We start from the raw sequence: 18,243 nt of genomic DNA on the forward strand, positions 1-18,243 counted from the left end.
GGGCAGCATGGTCTCACTGTGCAGGGTTCTTTAAAAAACAAATTATCTTTTGTCATTTACATTGCTAGCACTACTCCCATTATCCTCCTCTCTCTCTCCTCCCAGAGAGGCATCCCATATAACAAATAATATTTTTAAAGAAAAAAAGAGGGAGGGAAAAAATCAGGAAAAAACGATCAATATATTGAAAACATCCGAAAATATATGCAAAGTTCCCCCACCCAAGGACCTTCCATGTCTTTGTGCAGGGACTTTTAACCTATGCTCCGATAACCTGTTTTTAAAAACTATCTTGATAAATGTATTTCAATATAATCAGCTTCCTTTGTAAACCTATATAATTTATTTTATGCATCTAGAAACGGTATTCTGAGGAGTGGTCCATAGGCTTCCCCAGATCCAAAGGGCCCAGGACATAAACAAGGTCATGACTCCCCCTTCCCCTCCCTCACCATTGGTGGATAGCACCCTGAGCCTGGAATCAAAGGAAGTGAGTTCAAATCCCAGCTCTGATCTCCTTATCTTGTGGCCCTAAGCAGGTCACTTAACCAGTAAAGTGAGTGAGTGTTGCAAGATCATCCGTCCCTAAGGTCCCTTCTGGTTCTAAATCTTGGGGTCCTTTGTACACTTAAACCCACATATACATGTGCTCGCCCACGGTGCATGTATGCATGCAGATTCATGCCAGCACACAGATGTGTTTAGAAGTATGTTTGCATGTGCATATACACACACATCACTTGCTCAGGTTGGCTAATTGCTCATAGGCAGCCAGATTTATTTATTTATTTTTTTTCCAGGGCATCCCTTCCTTCTCAGGACCCCCTCCTACTCAGAGGCCTGAGGCTCTGGGGCATACCTTGCCTGGGAGAAAGAAATGTATTTTTAGCCCCTGTTTGTGTGGCTTGGGAGGCAACATTAACGCTGTCTCCTTTGTGCTGGTTTTGTGTTTGTTTAACCAGGACGGCTTCAGGCCTGGGCTCTGAGCCAGCCTGTCTGCCCGAGAGGTTCTTAGAGGATGGAGGGGGTGTGTGTGTGTATGGGGGAATGCATGGCGGCCATGTTTGCTGCTTGCCACGGCTTAGCTTGGGAGGAGTAGGATGGGCCGGCTCTGGTTCCTGCACCCCCTGCCCTCGCTGCCGCCAGCCCCGAGGGGGCTAAGTGGATGTGGAGTGATGACATCATTTGGGATATCGGTATCCTGGACCCTCATACCTCTTCCAGCTCAATGGTCGCTAATGCTTTGGGTCTTCTGTGGGGAATGGGAGGCAGGTGTGCCCACTCTAGGGAACCTTAGTGGATGGCTTTCCTTCTTGGCTCTTGGCCAAGCCCAGCTGGGACTCACCCCATCAGATATGATAGGCAACTCAGGGTGAGCTGAAGTATTTTTGGAAGAAGCTCTGCCTTTCCCTGTAGATTCCTTCCTTCCCTGGCCCAGGTCTGCATAACCTCCTGCCTAGATTACTGCACCAGCGGCTTCACCGGCCCTGCCTCTGGCCTCTGCCTGTGCCAGTCACAGGGTGTCAGCTGGAAGGGACCTGAGTACCTCGAATGTGAGATCTGGAAGAATGTTAGAATTGGAAGATTCCTTAGAACGATCTGTGGTCGGCTGGGGTCTTAGACCGTAGAATGTTAGAGCACAGAATTCAGGTGGGGGGTTAGTATAGTGACAGCATGCTTCTTCTGATCATGTACATGTACGTGGCTGTGGAGTTTGACCCTGGGCAAGGGGAGGTACCAACTTAAGGGGAGCCAACCCTTGGCCTCAAGGTGGATAAATGAAGGCCTCATGGATTGTGTTTCTGGCTGCTTTCAGCTCTGGTCTCCTTTGAAAATCTGCCTTGTGTTGGGGAACGTCCCCCGGGTCACCTCAGATCTCCCCACCAGTGCGTGATCTAACGGTCTTTCCCTTCCCAACTCATTTTCATACATTTCTGTCTCTTCCTCTGCAGGGTTAACCAGGCTGGCTGTTTCCATAACCCCCTAGATGTGGAGCCCTGAAGGATCTGAGAGGTTATTGGACCACTTGCCTCCCCTCCCCCCCTCCAACTGCTGCCATGTGTACAGCCGTCTGTCCCTGGGCCCTCCTGCTGCTGGGGGGAGTGTGGGCGGTGGCCAGCAGTGCTGAACCCCCCTTCCGGACTTTCCCGGTGAGCGACTGGAGTTTGACCCACCTGGTTGTCCACAACAAGACGGGAGAGGTGTATGTGGGGGCCGTCAACCGCATCTACAAGCTCTCAAGCAATCTGACCTTGCTGCGGACCCATGTCACGGGCCCCGTAGATGACAATGAAAAGTGCTACCCGCCCCCCAGTGTCCAGTCCTGCCCCCACGGGCTGGTGACCACCAACAACGTCAACAAGCTTCTCCTGGTGGACTATGCAGCCAACCGGCTCATCGCCTGTGGGAGCACCTCCCAGGGCATCTGCCAGTTCCTGCGTCTCGACGACCTCTTCAAGCTGGGCGAGCCTCATCACCGCAAGGAACACTACCTGTCCAGCGTCAATGAGTCGGGCACCATGTCCGGCGTGCTCATCGAGGTCCCCGGCGGGCACGACAAGCTCTTCATCGGCACCCCCATCGACGGCAAGTCCGAGTATTTCCCCACTCTGTCCAGCCGCAAGCTGATGGAGAACGAGGAGAATGCGGAGATGTTCGGCTTCGTCTACCAGGACGAGTTTGTGTCGTCCCAGCTCAAGATCCCCTCGGACACCTTGTCCAAGTTCCCAGCCTTCGACATCTACTACATCTACAGTTTCAGCAGCGAGCAGTTTGTCTACTACCTGACCCTGCAGCTGGACACTCAGCTGACCTCACCAGACTCCACGGGTGAGCAGTTCTTCACTTCGAAGATTGTCCGCCTCTGCGTGGACGACCCCAAGTTCTATTCCTACGTGGAGTTCCCCATCGGCTGTGTGCAGGGCGGCGTCGAGTACCGCCTGGTGCAGGACGCCTACCTGAGCAAGCCGGGCAAGGCCCTGGCCCGCCAGCTCGGCGTGTCCGAGGGTGAAGACGTGCTCTTCACCGTGTTCGCCCAGGGCCAGAAGAACCGGGTCAAGCCGCCCAAGGAGTCTGTGCTCTGCCTCTTCACCCTCAAGAAGATCAAGGACAAGATTAAGGAGAGGATCCAGTCGTGTTACCGGGGGGAGGGCAAGCTCTCCCTGCCCTGGCTCCTGAACAAGGAGCTGGGTTGCATCAACTCGGTGAGTGAGTGAGGGGAGGGGGCTGGGCGGGAGAGGACCCCTCCCTGCTGAGGCTTCCCCCATGGTCGGGGCGGGGGGAAGGGGTCTGGGTGGGAGAGGACACCTTTCTGCTGAGGCTTCCATTTGGTAGGGGGGAAACAGGGCCTGGGTGGGAGAGGACCCCTCCCTGCTGAGGATTCCCCTATGGTGGGGGTGAAAGGGGCCTGAGAAGGGCCCTGGAGGTAATTCAGCACAATTGAATTCAATGCAGCATTTATTAAACCTCTGCTCTGTGGACTGCAAGGTGGAGGGGTGGCTCCCGAGACACAGAGACCAGGGTCCTGCCTTTGGGACTGTCTGTGTGTCCCCGGGCAGGTCCTTAGTGTCTCAGTGTCCCCAGAATAAGACAACAGATAGAGCAGTGACCCATCTTTGGAATCGTTGCTGCAGAGAGAGCCCTGCATCTGAAGCCAGAGAATCAAGGTTCAGATCCCCATTCTGCTGATGCAGGACTGTGGGCGGGTTATTTCCCTTCCTTTGGGCCTCCCTTGTCCCCTTTATGAAGTGCTGGCGCAGGAATAGGTGATCTCCGAGGCCTCGGTCAGCTCCGACGTTTTATGTTCCCGCATCTCTTTCTTTACATGGGACTTTGCAAGTGTGGGCCGGGCCAGGCTGGCTGAGCCAGGGTTTGGATGCTTACCAGCCTGGGGGGCCGAGCTCGAGGGGCAGGGCCAGCTGGGTGGGTGTTAGGCAGAGAGCCCTGTGGGGGAGCTCCGAGCTGACTGAGGGGTGGGCAGGGAGAGCGAGGGCCTGGATGATGGGCAGAATATCCTTCTGTGCCAAATATGTAAGCGGCTCCCGGGTATTTTGCAACAACCGAATCTGCCTTAGGAGACAAGCACACAGCCCTGCCTTCAAGGGGGTTAGTCTCTAAGACTAACTAAGATAGCCGGGGCACAATAGCTATTCCTTTCCCCTGATTTATAGATAGGGGCACCCTTTCGGAAAAAGAAAATGAGATTAATTTGGTTGGACAGTTGGGCCCCTCAGGCGGGCTCCAGTAATCGTTGCTTTTCTTTGCCCATCATCGCCGACTTCTCTGTCTACTTCATACCCACACTCAGTCAGTTGTGAAGTCTCGTCAACTCGGTTCATTTCAGAAAACATGAATATTTGCCCTAAATAATGAATTATTATGAATTAATGATTTAATTTATACATGTGTTAATTGCTTACTGTATGCAGGACTCTGTGTAGATAAGCCTGTTCTTGCTCTCAAGAAGCTTACAGTCTAGCAGGGGAGAATGTAACATATACATAGAAAACTTTAATACACAGGATAGATTGGCCCTTGTTATCTGATGGGAAGAGCCTTGGACTGGGCATCCGGAGACCTGGTGACATCTGGCTCACTTTGTGAGGAAGGGCTCCTCATTTCCTTTATCCAAGCCTCAGTTTTCTCGTCTGTGAAATGGGGACGATAATCCTTCTCCTATTTGTTCTCACAGAGTTTCTAGGGATAAACTGGGGCAGTCGAGTTGATTCAGCCTACTAGATGAATTTGCGAAGGCCTTCTCAGTGCTGTGTGCCCCGTCAGTGCTGTTTTGGTTTTTCTGTGGGACCGGTGATTTCATCCCTGTGGGGAATTCCAAGTGGAGAAACTCCATCTCGTGATGCATCAGCTACTCCTCTGTAACTTTCAGTCTCAAAGAGTTGCCTGGGGCCCTGAGAGCTGGTATGAGTCAGTGTATCCTCCTCTATCTGCTTCCCCACGTTGCCTCTCTTGCCACTTGTCAGGGGGCTGAAGAGATGAACAAGGCATGGAGCCTGTCCTGAAGGAGCTCCTGGGAATAAGGTGGGATTCCACAGCATCCTAGATCTGAGGCTGGGGGGGACATTAGAGGGCAACTCTCTCATTTTACAGATCTGGAAAACTGAAGCACTGAGAAGTTGCTAAGTGACTTGCCCAGTTTACACAGCTAGTGAAGTCTGAATCAGGATTTGCACTCGGGTCTTACTGACTTCCAAGTCAAGCATTTTACCAACCAAGCCCTTGCCAAGTACTTTGGTACATAGTAGGGGCTTAATAAATGTTTATTGACTGACTGAATGAGCACCTAGCTGTTTCAGAAGGTCATGAGCAAGGACCCCTCAAAGGCCAATGAATGGTGTGTTTAGGGGTGTGGAAAGAAGGTATGGATGAAGAAAATGAATGGAAGAGCACTTACACACACAGCAAAGTGAGAAGTCCCTGCCCTCAAGGAGTTTCTGTTCTTATAAAGGGAGGAAACTACATTTATGTGAAGGGCAGTGGTCGATAGAGTGCTGGGTCTGGAGTCAGGAGGACCTGAGTTCAAGTCTGGCCTCAGACACTTACTAGGTGTGTGACCCTGGGCAAGTCACTTCACCTTGTTTGTGTTTCCTCATCTGTAAAACAAGCTACAGAAGTAAGGGGTAAACCATGTTAGTATCTCTGCCAAGAAGACCCCAAAGCGGGTCACAGAGAGTCTGAAATGACTGAATGACAACACATTTCTATGAGAGTGGTGGCCTGGGAATGGAGGGTGTGGGGAGGCCCAGGGATGCTGAATTGTCCCCTGAGGCAACCAGTTGGTCCTTTATGGGAACTCTGGTACTAAGAGTGAATCCTGACCCAAGTGGTGTGGGAATGGAGGTAGCCCACTGATGGCCTGCCTTATGGGCTTATATGGTGCAGTCATGTCAGAAGCAGGAAACCCCCTTCTCCTTCTGACTGCTACCAACTCCCTGTGTGACTGAACAAGTCACTGTCCTCTTCAGGCTTGAATTTTGTTGTCTGCAAAAGGGGTAGGGGGCAAAGTGGTCTGGGGTGATGTGGGATATGCGTCTCATTTGTATGTGAGGACCAAGGGATGATGGCCAGGAAGCTGAGAGAGAGAGAGACAGAGAGAGACAGAGACAGACAAGGAGAAAGAGAGAGAGAAGGAGAGAGAGAGAAGGGGGAAGAGAGGGAGAAAAGAGAAAGGGAGAGAGAAGGAGGAGGGAGAGAAGTGAGGGGGAGGGTGAGACAGACAGAGAGGCAGAGATATTAACAGACAGGTGCCTGCTAGCTCTGGGCACCTGCCCCTGCCCCTAACCCTTCTGCCCAGCCTGGCCCTGCAGGCTCTAGGGACCTCCCTCCTCTGCCTTTTTTCTCCTAGACCCTGGGAGCTCACACTCTCCTTTGATGTTTTTTCCTTGCTGACTCATCCAATTAACCTTAATTGTCAGTAGACTCCAGGATTCTGGGGTTTGAGGCTCAGAAACTGCCTAGGCAGAGGCCTGAGAACCCATGGGCTGGTTGTTTCCCTGTTCCCTCTATTTCCCCCGCTCTGTCCTTATCCACTGCTCCTCTCCCTCCCCCCTTCCCCCAAGCTTGTTGTATGAGAGCCCCCTCCCCCATTCCTGGTTTCCATTTAGCCTGAGCCCCTGGGTGTGTGTTCCCACAGGCCCCTCCCCACATCTCCCTGGGAGGGGACAGGCAGGAGGCAATCAGCTGGCAGATCACAGAACTGTTAATAACATGGTCCAGAGAACTCCTGCTCAGTGACGGTGGATTAAAGAGAGCTGAGATTACACTTGGGCGGCCCGAGGCCAAGCCCTTCCGCCTCTGCTCCCTCTGGGCCCTTGGTATGCAGGATGCGGCAGGGCAGGGCTGGGCTGGCCGGAGCAGAGCCAGGGGTCCCTCTCCTGGGGTTTGACCCCCTGTGCTTCTGCCTCGGGAGAGGACCTCTAACAAAAACTGGGCTGAGGGGTCCCGGAGGGAGGAAGAGGGTTGATTAGAGACCCTCAGGGAGGGACGGAGGTGAGCGGCCAGGTCACTTAACCATCAGGGCCCCCCTAAAATTCTGTCTTCTCCAGGAAGCCCTGTCCATGCCCTCTTAATTCTAGCTACTTTGCTCTTGTAATTATTTCCCATTTTTCCTGTATGTAGCTTTTTTGTCCACATTTGTTTGCTTGTTTGTATACATTTGTCTCCCTGTCGGATTGTAAGCTCCTTGAAGGCAGGGGGCTGTCTTGCCTCTTTTTGAATCCTCAGTGTTAGCTCAGTGTCTGGCACATAGTAGGTGCTTTATAAATATTTATCGACTGAGTGACCTAGGCCTCAGTTTCCTTATCTGTAAGACAAGGGGGTTGGGCTGGACAATGTCCGAGGTCCCTTCCAGAAGGCTATAGGCTAGTAGTCCTGTCCCTTTGTGACTCAACTTCATTTTCCACCCCTGTAGAATGAAGGGCTTAGGGATGGAGCAGTATTTCCCAAGCTAAGTGGGGAACTCTTTGGGACTTAAAATATGTTGATGGGATCCATGAATGCTGGTCTGTGGGGGAGGGATAAAGGAGTGGGTGGGAAATTTTGGAGTATAATAGAGTAAATGAAGCCTGTTTTCATGCTGAAAAAATTTGCCACGTGTAATAAGTATTTTTGCTACATACATAATTTCACATTTAATATTTTAGAAGGAAATGTGTTCCTAGGACCCAGAGCCTTGCACTCATGATTTCTAGTATACCGGCTTTTGCCAAACATAGCTGGGGAGAGACAGATGAGATCATTTTCATGATGGGTCTAGGGCAGGAGGGGTATCGAGGTGGCTCAGTGGATGGAGCACTGGGCCTGGAGTCAGGAAGACCTGAGTTCAAATCCGGCCTCAGACACGCACTAGCTGTGTGACCCTGGGCAAGTCACTTAACCCTGCCTGCCTCAGTTTCCTCATCTGGAAAATGAGCTGGAGAAGGAAATGGCAAACCACTCCAGTATCTTTGCCAAGAAAACCCCCAATGAGAGAAGGAAGAGTCAGACGTGACTGAATGACTCAACTACAACAACAATAATGGGAAGGGACCTCAGAGGCCAACTAGGTCAAATTCCCCATTTTACAGATGGGGAAAGTTGAGCTCAGGGTGGACTCATCACTTTGCCTGAGGTCCCACAGGTGGCAGGCATTAGAGACAGGATTTGAACCCAGGTCCTTTAGATTCCAGAGGCAGTATTCTTTCCGCTGTACTGAGATGCCTGTTAGATGCAGGAGTGCATTTATTGTGTATACCTAATAGGAACGTAATAAATGTGTTAAATTGAATTCTCATTGCTCTTTGTACCTTGCAACACGAAATGACTTTCAATTTAGCAAACATTGATTAAGCATCTGTTATGTGCAGGACAAGGTGCTAGAACCCTGGAAGTAAAGACCAAAGGAAAGTAAGTCCTGCCCTCAAGGAGCTTACCTTCTGTGGGGGAATGTGATGAATATGTTCAGTCATGTCTGATACTTGGTGACCCCATTTGGGGTTTTCTTGGCAAAGATACTGGAGCAGTTTGCCATTCTTTCTCCAGTTCATTTTATGGATGAGGAAACTGAGGCAAACAGAGTTAAGTGACTTGCCCAGGTCATACAGCTAGGAAGTGTCTGACACTGGATCTGAACTCAACAAGATGAGTCTTCCTGACTTCAGGCTGGACACTGTATTCATTGCCCCACCAGAATCTGAGCCATAGAATGTTAAGAGTTGGGAGGGATTTCGGAAGCACACTGATCCACCATTTCTGAAATGTGGCATGTTGAATGTACAACAGGGCCTCTGAGGATGGTCTCTTATGGTACAGATGCTCAGCCGGGTGAAGGCCAGGCAGGGTCGTGGGGAACTGGGCCATCCAATTTTTCTTCCTTTTCATTCAGTCAGGTTGGAAAGAGATGAGATTGTCATTGGCTTGGCTGTATCTAGCTAGCCTCTCCCTGTTTGGGCTTGGCTTCAGGCCCTAGGGGAGAACCTGTCCTTGCTTCCTGCTTCATTCACCCTCTGAGAGGCCTGGCCAGCGGGAAGAATGCTGGAGCTGGGGTCTAGCGTTGGGTTTGAAATCTGGCTGCGCAAACAAAAGCTTAACCCTCTCCAAGCTTCGGTGTCACCATCTGTAAAATGGGGATGATAAGCCTTTGGATGCCCGAATCCCCTCCTTTCCCCGGATGCTCTCTCCTTTCTGGGTTTCTGTGACACTCCTCTCTCCTGGTCCTTGTCTCCATATGACCACTTACTTCTCAGTCTCCTTTGCTGACTCTTTATCCAGGTCACGGCCGCTCAGTCGACATCCCCCAAGGACTGGTCCTGGACCCTCTTCTTTTTTTTTAATGCTCTCTGCTCTATCCCTTGGTGACCTCATCAGCTCTTCTGGTTTGGTTTTCATCTAGATGCAGATGATTCCCAGACCTTTCTCTCCACCCTGGTCACGCATCGCCAGCTGCCTTTTGGACATCTTGAACCTGGCTATCCTGTAAGCATCTCACACTCAGCATGTCCAAAACAGTGCTCCTTATTTTTCCCTCCAAATCCTCCTCCCTTCTGAACTCCCTTATTACTGTTGAGGACACTGGCATCCTTCAAGTCACAGAGGCTTCCAACCGCAGCGTCGTCTTGAACTCCTCCCTCTGTTGCCAGATCTTGTTTCCGTCTCTCATCCATCTCCACCCCAGTTCAGGCCCTCCCCCCCTCATCTGTAATAACCTTCTGAGAACATTGATCTCTTGCTTCAGATCTCATCCATCCTCTGCTCAGCTACCAGGAAGATTTTTCTCATGTGGAAGTCTAGCTATGAATGTCAGCATTTCCCTAGCCCTCCATCATCTAAAGCTCTTCCTGACCTGGCTTGTTCCGACCTTTCCCATCTTTATTCTTTACTTTTGTCTCTGAACTCTTCCATCTGGCCCCACTCTTTCTCCAAGTCAGCACTCCATCTCTCCAGTCTCTGTGCTTTTGCACTGGCAGTCCTGTGTGTTCTGGAATGAATGCCCTTTACTCTCCCTCTGCCTCTTAGGCTCTGGGGCTTCCCTCTAGGCTCAGATCAAGCCACCCTTCTCCAGGAGGCCTTTTTTCACTATCCCCTTCCTCTTTTTTGTTATGTACATATGTACATTCCATCTACTTTGCATATATCACCCATGTTTCTAGTTAAATCCATGTTTCTCTCCTTCATTAGAATGTAAGCTCCTTGAGGGCAGGGACTGTTTTTTGCCTTTCTTTGTGTCTCCAGCTTTTATCATAGTGCCTGGCACACAGTAAACACTTAAAAAATACTTGTTGAGTGGCTAACATGGAAATCTGTTTTACATGATTGCACGTGTATAGTCTATATCAGATTGCTTGCTGTCTTGGGGAAGGGAGGGAAAGAGGGAGAAAAATTTGGAACTCAATCTTATAAAAAATGAATGTTGAAAATTGTCTTTATAGGTAATTGGAAAATATAAAATGCTATTTACATTGAAAGTGGAAAAAAACCCAAGCCCAAAACAAATAACTTGTTGATAGCAACCCTTTACTCATTATTAGGTGATCTGGGCATTTGATAAATATCTGTTAAGTGATTAATAACTTTTCTTAGACTCGTCTCAAAATGAAATAATGATAGAGTAGATCTGGCATACGAGTGAAAGAAAGAAGTCTGGCAAGAAGGGAAGGAATAAGCATAAAATACCTTCTGTGTGCCAGGCACTAAACACTTTACACATATTATCTCATTTGATGCTCATAACCTTGGGAGGTAGGTGCTATTATTAACTCCATTTTACAGTTGAGGGAACTGAGGTTAGGTGACTTGCCCAGCATCACACAGCTAGGCAAGATTTGAACTCGGGTCTTCCTGATTCCAAGCTCAGTGCTCTATCTGCTAAGCCCCCTTAGCTGCCTCTGGTAAGAGTGAGGTACATTGGAAAGAGCATCGGATTTCAAGTCAGAGGACCCGAGTTCATCCTTCCACCCCTATCACCTTCACCCTATGCGAACTCTGGACAAATTTCCTCGCCTCCCTGGACCTCGGTCTCTTCATTCTGTAAAAGGAGGCTCTAAACCAGTCAGCTGGTAATCTTGACTCCCAAGACATTCTGTGTCCTTTGCACACTCCAGTTTCTGCCCAATTGGGCTGGGTCTGATGGGGGTCAGCCTGCCTTGCCTGCCCCATACCCTAACTGTAGGACCAACCAGCTTCAGTTCTGCCTAAGAGATAAGCTCTTCTACCTGAACATGGTGGGGAGGGGTAAAGACACTTTCCTAATGAGGAAATTAGGGAGCCAATTGGCAGCCTCCTCACTGCTCAGTACAGCTGTATTTGCCATCTCCCAGTGAGTCTGTTGAGACAAAGCAGAGAACGGTAAACACCATAAACATTTACCCTCTTGCATATTCAGCAGCAGATGAGGTTAAGGAAACTGCACAGTGAAGTGTGCCCGGGAGAAGAGGAGGAGGAGGAGGAGGAGGAGGAAGACCAGGCCTGATGGTGCTGATGCTTTGGGTGGAGGCCTACCTTGGTGTTCGCAGCAGCCTGTCCTTCCTCCCTCCTCCTGCCCAGGGCTTTCTCTGCTCCACCTCCATCTTCTCTCCCTCTGGGATCTGCTCACTCAGCTGGGGCCTGTGCCCACTGTGCCCTAGCCCCAAGGAGGAGCATGGCGGAGCCAGGATATGTTGGCTCCAGCTCAGCAGGGATTGGATCTTTGCCCTCCTTTCCAGCTGAGGCTCCCTCCTGCTTAGTGGCTGGTTCAGCACATGCCACAGAGCGTACTGGAGAGGGGATCCTGGGAATTCTGGGGCCATTCCCTCTCCCCACCCCATCCTATGCCCCCTCTTCCATTAAGGCAAGAGAAGAGGTCAATGGTGGGAGGTGGGATCCATTGTGCTGGGGGGTTAAAATGGGGTAGGGTGGTGCCAGTCAGGCTCAGGATTGATCTTTGTTCCTCATAGGCAGTCATTTTATATATACACACACACACACACACACACACACATATATATGTATGTATACACACATACACACATATGTATGTGTATATGTATGTATACATATGTATATATATATGTGTGTGTATATATATATATATGTATGTATACATATATCTCTATATTTTTTTTTTTACAGCTGCCCATCTTTCTGACGGGGGAGATCACAGACTGACTAATCCCAGTCACAGACTGAGCCCCCTGCTCCCCACTCTGGCCTTAATATCAGGCCCTGTTCCAGGCTTCTAACTCTGCTCAGTGAGCCAGTACTGCTCAGGGGCTCAGCTGGTAGAGAAATGGCCCTGAGGCCCTCTGGGGAGGAGACACAAATAAGTTTTCTGGGAGTAAATTGGTCCCTGCTGCTGCCTGTGGATCTCCCCACCCCGATTATTCATTAAGTCTTGGCTAATGGGGGCCTTTGCCTCCTCATCTGGAATCGGTCAGCCAGTTCTGTCTCTCATTTTGGGGAGGAGGATAGGGTGGGGGCTGGTGATGGACAGGAATAAGCCAGCTTGAGGGGGGGCCCCTTCCCTTGCTCCTCCACCTTGTCACTCTTCACAGCCCCCCTCCCCACGTTAGCTTTAGTCTCCTATTGACTTGCCACTGATGTTCTCCCTCCCTCTCTCTCTCCTCTCCCCCTCCCTCCCTTCCTACCTCCTTACTGTTGGAGAGGGAAACAGGAGAGAACACCAGAATAATAATTATTGTCCCTTACACCTGCAGGTTCTGTTATGGTTTTCACAGTGCGTTCCCCTCTGTAATCTCATTGGCTTCTCAATTTTCCCCTCTCAGTGGAAACTTATTCCCATTTCACAGATGAGGAAACTGAGATCCAGGCTCAACTTAGGTTTCTAGTGTTCTTTCAGACTTGGAAAGGGCCGTAGATATTCTCTTATCTTTGCCTCTCTCTGACACCTTATTTTAAGGATGAGGAAACTGAGGCCCAGAGACAGGGAGAACACTTACTGAGGTTCATGAAGCTGGAACTAGAAGGTGGGTCTCCCCATACCCATCTTGGTGTCGTTGGATGCTTCAGCCTTTTACCTTCTTCCTGCCAATTGGAGGTTGTTCTTCTGAGTTGGAAAAGTCCCTGCTCCTCCTTGGCCTCAGCTCATGATCAGTCAGTCTGTCAGCTTGCATCTATTAAGCATTTACTGTATACTAGGCATGATGATGATAACTAACATTGCTATAGTACTTCCTGTGTGTGAGAGCCCACGCTAAGAGAGATTATCTCGTTGGATCCTGTGAGGCAGAGCTGTTATTATCCCCATTTTACAGATAAGGAAACTGAGGCATACAGAGGTTAAGTGACTTGCCCAGGATTGCACAACTATTAAGTGTCTGAGGGGGCAACTAGTGGCAGGGTGGATAGAGTGCTAGGCCTGAAGTCAGGAAGACTCCTCTTCCCGAGTTCAAATCTGGTCTCAAAACACTTACTAGCTAGGTGACCATGGGCACGTCAATTAACTTTGCCTCAGTTTCATCTGTAAAATGAGCCAGAGAAGGAAATGGCAAACCACTCCAGTATCTTTGTTGAGAAAACCCCAAGTCACAAAGAGTCAGAGACTAGTAAAACGGTTCAATAACATCAACAAGTGTCTCAGGCAGGATTTGAACTCGCATCTTTCTGACTGCTTTATCCCCTGTGTCTCTTAAGTGCTGGGGGGGCAGTGCCTGTCTTCAAGGAGTTTACATTCTTTTGGAGGAGATAACCTGTTCATTAATAAGCACATATAAAAGTGTATATATATAATTAATAAACTTATATAAAAGCACATATAAAATACATACAAGATAAATTTTAAATGTAGCAACAAAGGGGAGCGGGGCGGGGACAGTAGAAGATGTTTCCTGAGCAGAGTTTTAAAGGAAATAGGATTCTAAGAGGTAGGTAGAGAGAGAAGTGGGGTAGGAATGCATTCTAGGCATGAGAGACGGCCATTGTAAAGCAGGAAGAGAGGAGATGCAGTTTCCTGTGTAAGGAAGAGTAAGGAGTATTTCACGATAGAGTATAGGAAGGTGAGGAAAGACTGGAAAGGTAGCCTGGGGCCAAATCATGAAAGGCTTTAAATACTGAACTGAGCAGCTTCTATCTGACACTGAGAGTGGCCAGTGAGCTCTAGGTTATCTGTTATCAACCTCTCTCCCAGTGGTTCTCGGATCCCTTTATACTCTTAAAAAAAATTATTGAGCACACTGTCAAAGCCCTTTTATTTGTATGAGTTATATCTATTGATATTTACTACATTGGAAATTAAAATGATTAGTATTATTATGAAAATAATTTTGACCTTATGGCCCCTCGAAAGGGTGTCAAGGACCCTCCTGGATTCCCTGGGCCATCCTTTGAGAACCACTGCTCTATCTGCACTAATGTTATTCCCTTCAGTTTTCCTAGGCCCAGGCTGGTAGATCAGAACAGATGCTTGGAGCACTCCCAAGCCTAAACTTTCCCTGACAGCACAAGATTGAAGCTTTCCAGGCTAAGCTCCGGGATCGAGGATCAAGCTGGGATGAGTGGGAAGTCAAGTCGTGAACACAGGAGTTCTGCTTCTGAGCAGGGTCCAGCCCAGGATGGCTGTGCCTGGTCCTTAATCAGTCCTTCAGGTTACCTTGATTTCTTGGCTCTTCCCATCTCATCCTGAGAATGTCCTATGGACACCGGGAGAGTAGGTCTCTCTCTGTTTGCCTGGAATGCTTTAATGCCTTGCCCCAATCCCTTCCATCTCTCCAAATCCTTTAAGGCCTAGCCCACTTCCTCCTTATACATCAAGCCCTTCCTGACTATCCCAACACTCACACATTCCAGACCACCTTCTGAACTTCTAGCTATTCTACTGTTTGTTGTCTACTTGTTACTTTAAAAACAATTAACATTTTATTTTTTTCCCCAATTACATGTAAAAACAATTTTTAACATTTGAGTTCCAAATTCTCTCCTTCCCTTCCTCCCCTCCCCTTCCCCTCTATTGAGAAGACAAGCAATTTGATATAGAGTATACATGTGCAGTCAAGTAAAACATATTTCCATGTTAGTCATGCTGTGAAAGAAAACACAGACAAAAAAAACCCCAAGAAAAATAAGTAAAGAAAAAGTATGATTTGGTCTGCATTCAGACTCCATCTGTTCTTTCCCTGGAGGTGGATAGTATTTTTTATCATAAGTCCTTTGGAATTGTCTTGGATCATTGTATTGCTGAGACCAGCTAAGTCATTCACAGTTGATGGTCATTATAGAGTACTGCTGTTGCTGTGTGCCATGTTCTCCTGGTTCTGCTTATTTCACTTTGCATCAGTTCAGGTAAGTCTTTCCAGGTTTTTCTGAGAGCATCCTGCTTATTGTTTCTTACAGCACAGTCATATACTACCACTTGTTTAGCCATTGTTCAATTGATGGACATCTCCCACCCCCAATTTCCAATTCTCAGCCACCACTAAAAGAGTTGCTATAAATGTTTTTGTACATAAAGGTCCTTTTTCTTTTTGTTTTCTATCTCTTTTGGGATACAGAACTAGTTGTGGTATTGCTTGGTCAAAGGGTACGCGTGGTTTTATAGCCCTTTGGGCATAGTTCCAAATTGCTGTCCAGAATGGATGAATCAGTTCACAACTCCACCAACAATGCATTAGTGTCTCAGTTTTCCACGTCCTCTCCAACATTTGTCATTTTCCTTTTCTGTTACATCAGTCAGTCTGTTAGGTGTGGGGTGATAGTCTGCTTGGTTTTTTTGTGTAACAGCTTTATCTTCTCAATTAGACTAAATTCCCTGAGGGCAGGTACTTTGTCTCCTCTTATATTCTGTACAGTGCAGCCTAGTGTAGGCTCGTCAAGAAGCTGGTACCCAATACCTACTTGTTGATTTATTGCTATATTTTAAAAATTAAGCTGAATTATTATGTTGTGACACTCTTTGATGTAATTAGAGGCACCCTGGGGAGTTGCAAAATGCAGGTAGGCTATCTGAAGACCTCACCTTTTATTTCTTCACTCTCTTTCTCCTCTGCTTTTACTCATTCTCTTTTTCCTCTCCCTCTTCTCCTTTCTTTTCCTCCTCCCTTTTTCTCTCCTCTTCCTCCCCCTTCTTCCTCTCTCCTTATTCTGTCTCCTATCCCCCCTCCTCTTCTTTCATTTTTTCTTTTCCTCTTTGCTTTTCTTTTTCTTCTCTCTTTCCCCCTTTCCCCTCCTTCTCTCTGTCCAAGTTTCTGGTTCTATCTTTGCTAGTTACTTGCTGCATTAACTTGGTCAAGTCATGTTTGTTCTGTCGGCACCATTTTCTTCTTCCATAAAACAAGAATCTTTGGACTCTGTGGCATTCCATGTTTGGGGCTAAGGAGAGGCTCCTCTTTTCTGTGCCTGTCATTTGACCTGAATTTTGCTGGTGTCTCTTCTTCTCCCTGGGAGGATGATGAGCCAGGCTGAGCAGCTCCTCCTCCCAGCATGAAGAAAGTGGGGGGAAGTAGCACTTGACGGTTGCCGAGGGGCTGAGGGTCACCCTGCTAGGAGCTTAATCACATGTTAAGGAGATAGGAATCACTCTGTTAGGATAACATGAAGGGTGCCTGGCTCCTGCTGAGAGCCTGCTGCAGGCATTATGGAGAGAGAGAGAGAGACAGAGAGAGAGAGAGAGAGAGAGAGAGAGAGAGAGAGAGAGAGGCAGAAAGAGAGAGAGAGAGAGAGAGGCAGAAAATGAGAGAGAAAAGAGGGCAGGAGAGAAGGGCAGAAAGAGATGGAGAGGGGGAGTGAGAGAAAGAAGAAGAGAGAGAGAGAATATGAATGAGAGGAGAAATGGTGAGAGAAGAGAGGGAAAAGATCCTTTATTCACATCATCCCTTCTTTCTTTTTCATGCTGTCTTGACGGTTGACTGGCTTTCTTCTTTGGCCCTTGCCTTCTTAGCTTCCAAATCCCAGCGTCAGTCCCAGCTTAAGGTTCCTTATCTGTAAAATGAAAAGGTCGGACTCCATGGTCCTAGAGGTCCCTGTGATTCCCTCTGAAGTCTTCCCTATCCATTCCAGCCCATAGACATCTCTCTCTTCTCTGATCTCCCATAGTCAGTCAGTCGATCAACACACTTGTATTGAACACCAACTATGTGCTGGACCTACTGCTTTGTCTTAAGGATAAAAGGGGAGAAAAGGCCCCACCCAGAAGGAGCTAAACGCCTTTGGTTTTTCTCTTCCCCTGTGCTTCCTTCTCTGGCTTCAGGCTCCCTGACTTCCTTGTGCCTGAGGGTGGGACAGCCTTTCTGGGTCCCTCTAGCCCCAGCCCGTGATGACTTCGTCCTCCTCCAGGTTGCTATGGCAGTTACTTGTCTGTCTTGTTGGAAGAAGTGGAGAACCCTTGGGCCCTGGGGCAGAAGGAGACTAGATCACTGAGTCTGACTTCCTCATTTGGTGGGAGAGGCACAACTGGTGCTCAGAGAGGGAGTGACTTGTTTGGTCTCCTGGAGAGAATTGCTGTCTAACCCCAGGAAAACACTGTGATACAGCTTGGTGTAGTGGAGAGAGCACTGGGCTGGGAGTGAAGAAGAACTGAGTTTGAATCCTGCCTCAGATTCCCCTCCGCTGTGTGACCTTAGGCAAGTCACTTCACCTCTGCTTGCCTCCTTTCCTCATCTGTAAAATGGGTATAATACCCTCCCAGGATTGTTGTGAGGATCAAATGAGATAATACTTGTAAAACGCTTGGCAGATTGTAAAGTGCTTTACAAATGTGAGCTGCCACGGTGGGCGTTAATGTTGGATTTGGACTTGGAGATCTTTAGTTCATTCCTTGGCCTCGGGGTGACTTCAGATCCAGTGATGTCACTCCTCTGGTCCTCCAGTAAAATGTAGATTGTGAGCCTCCTCTGGGTTGGGCGGGGCTGGAGTGGTTGGGGATGGGCGTGTTTGAGATAGGGGCTTTGAGCTCTTTCTGCCTTAAATGGTCCTGGCGAGCCTGGTGCTTCAGAAAATAGCCAGCTAGGCCCACCGATGTTGCACCCGCACCTGCTAATTTGGGCCTACTCTGCCCACCTTGTTGACTAGACATGCCCCCGGCTTGGACAGTCTCGCACACTGCCTCCTAAACCCTGGAGGCCTCCCAGGTCCGGTGTACACCAGCAGCTTCACCTAGTCAGCTTTGCCTCGTTCACTCCCCACTGTAAATGCACACGTACGTATGTGCGTGCATATGAGGCCCAGCCCTCCAGGACCCACATATAGCAAGTGCATCCTCTAGAGCTGACCTCGGTGCTCTCAAGGAAGGCGTGGAGTAAAGTTAGGAAGCTTGCCTCAGATACT

At 48.8% G+C, this 18,243-nt stretch overlaps 1 protein-coding gene across 2 annotated transcripts in view; it reads left to right on the plus strand.

Annotated features, from left to right (window-relative positions):
• PLXNA1 (plexin A1) overlaps window positions 1-18,243 on the plus strand; it is a 308,227-nt gene that overhangs the window by 17,697 nt on the left and 272,287 nt on the right. For both annotated transcript variants that reach the window (XM_027863712.1, XM_027863713.1), the window contains exon 2: window positions 1,953-3,203. In XM_027863712.1, the coding sequence (XP_027719513.1) occupies window positions 2,058-3,203 (1,146 nt within the window). In that variant the 5' untranslated portion in view covers window positions 1,953-2,057. The remainder of the gene's footprint in view (window positions 1-1,952; window positions 3,204-18,243) is intronic.

Source organism: Vombatus ursinus, unplaced genomic scaffold (assembly GCF_900497805.2).
Source record: "Vombatus ursinus unplaced genomic scaffold, bare-nosed wombat genome assembly UNPS02014773.1, whole genome shotgun sequence".
NCBI lineage: Eukaryota > Metazoa > Chordata > Mammalia > Diprotodontia > Vombatidae > Vombatus > Vombatus ursinus.